The following is a 9,633-nucleotide window of genomic DNA, read 5'->3' as shown; positions in this document are numbered from 1 at the left end:
TTAAAAGGCAGTTGGACAGGTGTACCTAATAAAGTGGCAGGTGTGTGTATTTTATTTATATATATAAGCAGCCCAAAATATTCCAGCAGCTCCACATGCAGATCATAACCAGACACATTTACAAAGTTATTAGTGGACCTCACAACTATTCACAGCAGTAGATAAGAATTCACTTGAGCTCATAAATGGAAAGAAATGCTATAATAACTTACCAGCGCAACATCTCCAGCACAAACAATACAAAACAAACATCTGAAACATGTTCTTATACACTTCTGCTTCACTTAAAGACCTTCCGCTAAAACACTGAAGGTGGTGTGTGTGTGTGTATTTATGAATCCTCCCACAACCATTTGACCCTCCTATTGCTTTTTATATAGTGACCTTCATAGTCAGACTAAAGTTTTCTAGTCGATGGAAATATTTAGTATTTTTAGTTTATGCTAATAGAATAACATGCTTTTCGATGAGGATGATTTTCTGACTGTTAAATGGCCAAATGCAGATACTGAATGTGTTAGATGAACTAAATCCATAGAAAAAAAAATAGCCTAACAAAAAATAACAAAAAAAAAAATGCTATTTGTACTTAAATATTTTTGTCTCGTTTCTAGTCCAAATATCAAAACATTCTTAAATCAAGAAGCATTTTCTAGACAAGCAAAATGTATCATCTTGTTTTAAAAAATATGACAAAATTAAGTGAGTTTTACCTTAAAACAAGCAAAATAATCTGCCAAACGGGTAAGTGAAATAATCTTTTGCCAAAAGAGAAAACAAGATTATTTCTAAAAATTGTTTTACTTAATTTTGGTATATTATTTCTGAAAACAAGACCTGAAAAATATTTCTTTATTTAAGAATTTTCAGATATTTGCACTAGAAGTGAGACGACTCTGAGCAAGAAAAGCTTTTTTATGCAGTGTTTAAAGTGATTGTAGCTCTTTTTATTTTGTTTAATTTAAAGTGTGTGCGTGCGTGCGTGCGTGCGTGCGTGCGTGCGTGTGTGGAAATATCACATTGAGTAGTTTGGCACCTCACAGAAGCAAATTTCCTGAGGTTCATCCTCTGAGTCAAACTGAAAGCAGTGGGCTGATCTATTTGGTGGGCAGACTACCTGCATTGGGGGGCTTCAATACAAGTATTAAGAGCTTGCAGGTGAAGTGTCTCTTCCTGCTATGCACAGCACAGCTATATCTCTGTATTCAACATTTGTAATAACAGTACAACTACAGTATATGATCAGTTTTCACTTCAAATGACTTTAAAGACTGCCCATTGTTTGTTTGTGCATTGACTTTCTCTATTAGATTCCGCTTTTTGTGCATCTTTGTGGTTGTCAATTACCCACATTAGCGTTTCTCACAATAGGCTGTTTAAAGATGTTACTAGTGAACTCAAGGCACCCTTTGCCTTGGTGGCCTTTAAATAAACTTAAAAAACATCCTTTTAGGTACATTTAACCCTTTCTTTAAGCTACCAGTGCTGAGCAACCTCCAAACTGAGAAATGTGGTTGAGAAGGTCTTTAGTCAGGGAAGTAAATAAGGTGCCCAAAATAGATGGATGTGTCAAGCATTTAGCATTATACTCAAAAAGACTTTGGGTGTATTTTTTGTATTTTTTTTATAGAATTTTGACAAAAATAATGGTAAAACTATTTTGGAATGACCAAAAATTCTTGCTTCCCAGAACGTTTAGGGTGGTTGTTTCAAAACTAACCTAAAATAACCTACACAGAATGATCTCTTATGGTTATTTTTAGGTTATTTAGAAACATTATTTTGAAAAATTAAACCTAAAAAAGGCCTCAAACTAATTATTATTATTATTTTTTTATTTAAAAATAACCAATCTGCAATGTTCTGGATTTTTTTTTTTTTTTTAAATGAAACCTTAAAAGAAAGACCCCTCAACCTGAGCACATCCAATCATGTCACACAGCTGCTAAAATATACCTGTGGCTGTTGTGTGTAGGGCCGAGTCATTCTTCCATAGAGTATACCCAGTCAAACTCGCTTTTGGTTTTGTTACTTGTACATACTGAAAGGGTAGTTAAAATTGCTGCGAAAGTACTACAAATAATAGACATAATAATAGTTATTATTCTGTCCTTACCAATTGTTGCTTAACCAAATTTTAGCAGATGGCGTAAGCAGTTTGGATAACTTTTTTGACTTTACTGGCAATTGTTTCTCTCTCTCTCTCTCTCTCTCTCTCTCTCTCTCTCATATATTCATATATATATATATATATATATATATATATATATATATATATATATATATATATATATATATATATATATATATATATATATATATATATATATATATATATATTATAATAATTATTATGATAATTATTATTTTTATTTATTTTTTTTTTTGTAAAACTATAACAAAGTGGAAAAAAGTATGCATATATTCACATTTACTTTAATATGTTCAATTCAGCCGGTTTGATATTAACATTTTACTAATGTAGTTTTTATACAAATCTTACACATATGAGGAAAATCTATTAAATAAGACCATTTGTATTGAATATTATCAAAAAAGCATGTTTGTTACTCAACCAGCATATACAGTAATCTGTGTGTTATTTCTTATGAAAATTGTTAAATACACACTAAATAACTTGCGTCTCAGACAGAATTTCACTCGCTTTCCTCTAAAGACGGTGCAAAGAAAATGGCAGTTTCTCACGCCGATGTGCCTGCATGTTGACGTGACGTGCGTGCTCGCTTTCACGTCTGCGTTCCCAACCCAGCACTGCTGGGTTATAGATAAAGTCCGATTTTTCAACCCAAATTGGGTTAAATCAACCCATTTTTGTTATCTAGCAGTCGTTTGGGTTAAAAACACAAACCCAGCATTTTTTTTGAGTGTAGCGTGTAACCATGAAGACTTTTTTGACCATGAAGACGTTTGTTCAATACAATACAGGTGGTATAAAACCAATATTAATTGAATTACTCTTGAAATATTTACAAAAATAGAGCTTACAGTCATATAGTTTCAGTGTTAAAATCAGTCAGAAAGAAACGGCATGTGTGTTACTCTCGAGTATGTACAATCAGGGAAACCGAAAGTAAAACTAAACCGTATATAAAGTGCAGTACTTTAAATGTCCAGTAGCGGGTGTCACTTCAAACGTCGGTGGCGGGTCAAAACCACAAGTGACTATATGCGACTGCACAGCAATGACAGTAGGCTAATTAAAAAATGTATATATGAAGAGTTCAGATGCAAAAACCTCTTAAGTGCCGTCTGAAATTTCCATCAAAAATAAACATTTTTATCAGCCTTCTTAGTTTATGTTGAGTTATTTCAATTTAAAGACAAGGAAAATGACTTATTCTTTGCCATAAAAGTGATATTACTGAACATATACATAGGAGCCTAATAAAAATTGTCCTTTTAAAGGAAAATTTCAGACAGCATTTAGAAGTTTTTGCATCTAAACTCGTTATTTTTTTGACATCAGTTGTAGGCCGGAGGGTGGAGGAAGTGGGCCGTAAATGGACCACGGGCTGGCAGTTTGAGACTCCTGGTTTAGTGCAAGTTTATTTATATTTAGATATATTAAATACTAAATATAGAACTATAGATATTTTTATATAATTATCAGCAGATCAATATGTTATAGAACTTAGAAATGACTAGTAAATTCAGCTCAGTTGCTGTCCACATAACCTTACAATTATCTTACTGATACTGCTGATTTTTTCAAATAATAATAATATGATTTAAGTAATCTGTTATATTGAGTCAATAGGAGACGATGCAAGCAAGTGTTTATTTATTTAATTGTTTGTTGGTGTATTGGTAACAGTTTGAAAAAATCCTAATAGGGAATGTTATGGGAATACTCTCTTAATCCTAGAGTGAACAGCATTAGAAATTCTTGGCTAAATAACAAATGATGTTCATCATGGGAACCAAAAAATATTAGTTATATTGAATTGGGTTTTTGAATTGAAGATTAATGGTTTGCACTTTAATACAGGTTCAAATCCCAGCTGAGGTGTGTGCACTTCGATGGGTCAAAAGCAGAGAAATAATTTCGGGTATGGGTCACTAGACTTGACAATGCTTTACTTTTGAAATCACTCTCTATTGGTTAGGTAGCACTATTATAGAGAAATGTAATGTTCAGCTTTGGGCACTAGAGAGCGACAATGTGCTTGTCATATTTGTCCAAATATTCAGGAGAACACATCTCATGATAAACAAACCCAACAAAAGCAGCACATGGCAGACAATTGAGCTCAGAGAATGGTGTGATTTAATATTTAATAACAAATGATATTTGGAACATCTGAATGAGCTTATGGATGCTGTTGGAATAAAATGAGCGATAATAACACAAAAAGATACAAAGAATGAAAACAAAATATTAAATTGAAGGAAAACCAAAAAGTGCAAGTAAAACTGCATGAGTTCTGACAACTCCAGAAGATACAATCACCGGCTTTTGTTTTTGGGGACATTTTCATACACAGCATCCGTATTTTCTGATTTCTGCAAGGAAAAAACAAACTCAGTCATAAATTTTGATCAAGCAGCAGAATTCTTATGTCAATTTGGGATTATCTCTTAACCAAAATAGCATTACATAGCTTTATGGATGCATATGCGAAATATTTAACTTCAGTGGTGCCGTTTTAAAATCCCAGTAAAATTGAAAGCATATTTTATATTTATATATATATATATATATATATATATATATATATATATATATATATATATATATATATATATATATATATATATATATATATATATATATATATATATATATATATATATATATATATATATATATATATATATATGATTTTCCCTCCAAAGGTTGTTCTTAAACACTAAAAGCTGTTTGTTGTTGCCTGAGAATGATGGTGATTATTTGTGTCTTTGCTATAAGCTTATTTCAGGCGGCCGGCATTTTAAAGAACCAAAGCGAGGCTACGGTGGGAAGAAACCCGGAAGTATAGGACCAGCACTGTAAACATTGCAGTAACATGCTGTGGACTACAAACCTCCAGCTGTTGCTGAAATTTCAAAATGCAGAAATGGTGTAAACATCACTTTAATATCATTCAGTAAGTTTAATTTAAACATTAAAAACAATTTAGCATCAAACAACATCACAATCTCTGTAAGAGTAATACGCTCAAGTGTCCTCCTAGGCTTCAGTTCATGACACCAGTTAAACACCGTGGGGACACTTTCCTGCTTCAGCCTATGTAACCCGGTGAGCGATAAACACTGCAGTCCTCTGTAGCACACCCTCGTGTTGTCTGTAATAGTGCTGTCCTGGTACTGAAGTTTTAGAACCGGCTACATTGAAGCGCCACTGAGCGCGGATGACTCGACTGATCTACACGGCTGATTCGTGCTTCAGTCTCTTTGTATCTGTGTTTGCACTCAGTTTACCGCTCTTCGCCCCTCAGCTCTGTTTTAAGAAAGCCATCAACAGTGCCTTAAATGTTAGTGGGAAATTGACAGTTTTTCATTTAATTCAGTATCTTGACAAGTCTAATATAGTGAAAGAATCAGTTCATTAACTCAAGTTATATAAATAGCATCTAAAACGTGTGTTTGGGAAAGAAAACGTTAGCTAACTAGTGCCATTTCCCTTAACCTAGCTGAAAATTAGCTCTGATATCCCTTTTTATTTTCTCCATTCATTCAGAAAGGCGGTGAAATTATAAATTTGTGTCACTTTATCTTCACTGATAAGATATACAGCAGGTACACAACGTTCCTATGTAACTCCCAACGATCTTCCGGGTGTCTTCCCACCACAGCCTCGATTTCACTTTTAAAAATGGCGGCCACGTGAAATCGGTCTTTGGTTTCTTTCAAATAAAAAACAAAAAAGGTGTTTGTGTGGCACCTAGTGTACAGAAACCGTCACTGCATTTCAGATTTGTTGAGCATTGTGGCAGCAGGTGAATGTCATTATACAAAATAACGTGCAAATCCTAAATACTCATTTCTTTTGAAGAACCACTGCTGCTACAGAGCAGATGCTAAAGGAAATGACATCAGTTTTAGCTCGTAACAACCGTTACCTCATCAAACATTTTAAGATGTAAAGTTTGTCACAGCAGCCTCAGAGCTGAGAATGGTTGACTGACACAAAAGCAACAAACACTTGTTAAAGCGCGTCGACAAAACAACTAACAACAGTTTTAAGAGTACCAAACACTTCAGAATCAGCATGAACACAGCAGCTTCAGCTCGAGACCAGACTCCAGCACAGGTAAAATACACTATTGAACAATTTTGTGTCTTTTTAAGGTTTAAATGTAGGCTACAACTAACCTCATAACGCCTAATGTAAGTGATAGAAGAAATAACTCGACACAATCTTGACTGAACAATGATAAAAGTTAACGCTGTGAAGTTCTTATGGAGTAGTGCTATTGAACACCACTGTGTTTTAATTAGCGTGACCATGTACACACCGGAAATTTTCATATTGACTTCTGTTGTAGTTGTTCACCGTTTAGGATTTACAGTTTAACACACGGTTTAGTCATGTGTACTGTAATGGTAACCAGATTCATGAACTGAAAAATGCAACGTTTTGCTAAGGTTTCCGGGTTGAGCGACATGTTTCCTGGAAATGGCATGCAGCATGGTTTGAGATGCGTTTTCTCTTGTTTGGTGGGTGTGCCCAAATCAGCCAAATCAGCAGTGAAGTGAATATAAACACGAGCTATTAAAGAGACAGCTCGCAAAATGGGTTCAAGAGCAAGTATTGTTTGCATGTTTGTTTACATTAAATGCAGAATAAATGAGATAAGAACATATGAAGAGTTCAGATGCAAAAACCTCTAAATGCCTTCTGAAATGTTCTTCCAAAATAAGCGTTTTGTCAGGCTCCTGTGTAGGTTCAGTAATATCACTTTTATGGCAAAGAATAAGTCATTTTTATAGTCTTTAAAGTGAAATAACTCAATATAAATAAAGGAGGCTGAGAAAAATCTTCATTTTTGATGGAAATTTCAGACGGCACTTAGAGGTTTTTGCATCTGGGATTTGCATCTCTTTATATTTATATCTAGAACTTTTACAGACTTAAGTATGTCTGAATATCATGAGGTAATTGCAATGTCTTCTAGTTCATAACATGATATATAAATATCTGTATGTTTTTCTTACATCGGTGTCAATCGCACATTCCTAAGGAAAGGATATAGACCTTAGGAAGGTGTGTTAGACAGTGATTAATGTAAGAAATGTACAATTATTTAAATATTTTGCTATTGTTTTGTGGAATAATTCTTTTTTTAAACTTTTCTGTACTCATCTGATTTATTTAATGTTGAATATATCAACAACCATGATCAGTAATAAGCAGTAATACTCACTATAAAAATAACAAGGTCATATTGATTACTCTTTTAATTAAAAGTTTTTATTTATTTCCTAAAATGCGAGAAATGTCGGATCATAATAACTAGTTTTCACTTTTTTTTACTCTGGATGGTGATTTCTTTTTTTTTGGATGGTAAGGAGAGTGACTAACATCAAGTATATTTTGCAGTATTAAACATGTATTTTATAGTAATTAATAACATGCCAGAGAATAACAGAATATCAACACTTGCGTCATCAGAACAAAGTGTTCAACGCACCACCATTTCCATAAAAAAAAATAAATAAATAAATAAATAATAATAATAAAAATGTTGTCAGGGCTGAACGCAGCCCAGGTTAAAAAAGCACACTGAACAGAATTCTGACTTGCAGTTCACTTTTGGTACTGAGATGACTGACACTGTTGTAATCATAGCTACCTGTTCAGAATTTGCCTTTCCTAAATGATTTAATATCAAACCAAAGCCTTGTGTTTTCACAGAGCAAGTCTTTTTAAGTGTCTACTTATTTAAGTGACCAAAAAAAAAGTTTTGGGTCTCCTTGAAAACATTTCCGTTGTGTTGTGAGAAAATGCAGCGTGTTTTTGTAAAATGTTTGATTTGTGAGGAAAATGCAGCGCGTTTGATTAATTTGTTTGCGTTGTGAGAATTTGCAGCAGATGAAGATCTTTTCTCAATTTGCTGACGTTTTTGTAATTGTATGTGTTTTCTTAAATTGCAGCACGTTAAGCTCTCTCAGCCACCGTACCAGAGACACTGTTAAGGGATAAACTTAAAGGTGAAAAAGTAAAAAAACGGAACACTATAACAACTTTTTGCCTAAAACAGTTCCCTAAAACTCTTAATGTATAATAATTTATCAATAATGTTTTCTGGGGTCTAGAAAATACATTTGATATACACTCACTGGCCACTTTATTAGTAGGTGTCCAACTGCTGGTTAAGGCACATTTCTAATCAGCCAATCACATGGCAGCAACTAGACATGGTCCAGACGATCTGCTGCTGTTCAAACCGAGCATCAGAATGAGAAAGACAGGGGATTAAAGTGACTCTGAACATGGCATGGTTGTTTGTGACAGAAGGGCTGGTCTGAGTATTTCATAAACTGCTGTTCTACTGGGATTTTCAAGCACAACCTTCTCTAGGATTTACAGAGAATGGTTTGAAAAGAAAAAATATCCAGTGAGCGGCAGTTCTGTGGACTCTAATTCCTTGTTAATGTCAGAGGTCAGAGAATGGCCAGTCTAGTTTAAGCTGATAGAAAGGCAACAGTAACTCAAATAACCACTCGTCACAACCAAGGTCTGCAGAAGAGCATCTCTGAACACACAACACGTCCAACCTTAAGGTGGATGGGCTACAGCAGCAGAAGACCACACCAGGTGCCACTCCTCTCAGCTTAGAACAGGAAACTGAGGCTACAATTCATACAGGCTCACCAAAACTGAACAATAGAAGATTGGAGAAACGTTGCCTGGTCTGATGAGTCTCCATTTCTGTTGCAACATTTGAATGGTAGGGTCAGAATTTGGCGTCAACAGCATGAAAGCATGGATCCATTCTGCCTTGTATCAATGGTTCAGACTGGTAGTGGTGGTGTAATGGTGTGGGGCATATATTCTTGGCACACTTTGGGCCTATTAGTTCCAATTGAGCATCGTGTCAACACCACAGACTACCTGAGAATTGTTGCTGACCATATCCATCCCTTTATGACCACAGTGTACACATCTTCAGATGGCTACTTTCAGCAGGATGACGCACCATGTCATAAAGCGTGAATCATCTCAGACTGGTTTCTTGAACATGACAATGAGTGTATTGTACTCAAATGGCCTCCACAGTCACCAAACCTCAATCCAATAGAGCACCTTTGGGATGTGGTGGAACGGGAGATTCACGTCATTGATGTGCAGCCAACAAATCTGCAGCAACTGTGTGATGCTATCATGTTTACATGAATCAAAATCTCTGAGGAATATTTCCAGTACCTCGTTGAATCTATGCCATGAAGGATTAACGCAGTTCTAATGATAAAAGGGGGGTCCAACCTGGTACTTGTGAGGTGTACTTAATAAAGTGGCCAGTGAGTGTAATATAAATAAATTTTCTACTAAAAGTGCTCTAATTTTCTACCACTACTGACTTTATCATGTTCTTGCAGCTTGGTGCTATAGAAATAAAGGTGACTTGACTTACAATAAAAAAATAGGTTTGCGAAATGAAAAAAAAT

General features: G+C 34.7%; 2 protein-coding genes across 5 annotated transcripts in view; one reads left to right on the top strand and one right to left on the bottom strand.

Moving 5' to 3' along the window:
- LOC130215472 (uncharacterized) overlaps window positions 1–9,633 on the top strand; it is a 45,655-nt gene that overhangs the window by 10,502 nt on the left and 25,520 nt on the right. The gene's annotated exons all lie outside the window — the stretch shown is intronic.
- LOC130215463 (CD48 antigen-like) overlaps window positions 4,335–9,633 on the bottom strand; it is a 46,093-nt gene continuing 40,794 nt past the window's right edge. For all 4 annotated transcript variants that reach the window (XM_056447271.1, XM_056447272.1, XM_056447269.1 and 1 more), the window contains exon 5: window positions 4,335–4,524. In XM_056447271.1, the coding sequence (XP_056303246.1) occupies window positions 4,468–4,524 (57 nt within the window). In that variant the 3' untranslated portion in view covers window positions 4,335–4,467. The remainder of the gene's footprint in view (window positions 4,525–9,633) is intronic.

The sequence above is a fragment of the Danio aesculapii genome, chromosome 22, assembly GCF_903798145.1.
Source record: "Danio aesculapii chromosome 22, fDanAes4.1, whole genome shotgun sequence".
Classification (NCBI taxonomy): Eukaryota; Metazoa; Chordata; class Actinopteri; order Cypriniformes; family Danionidae; genus Danio; species Danio aesculapii.
This window is presented reverse-complemented; position numbering and strand designations above follow the sequence as displayed.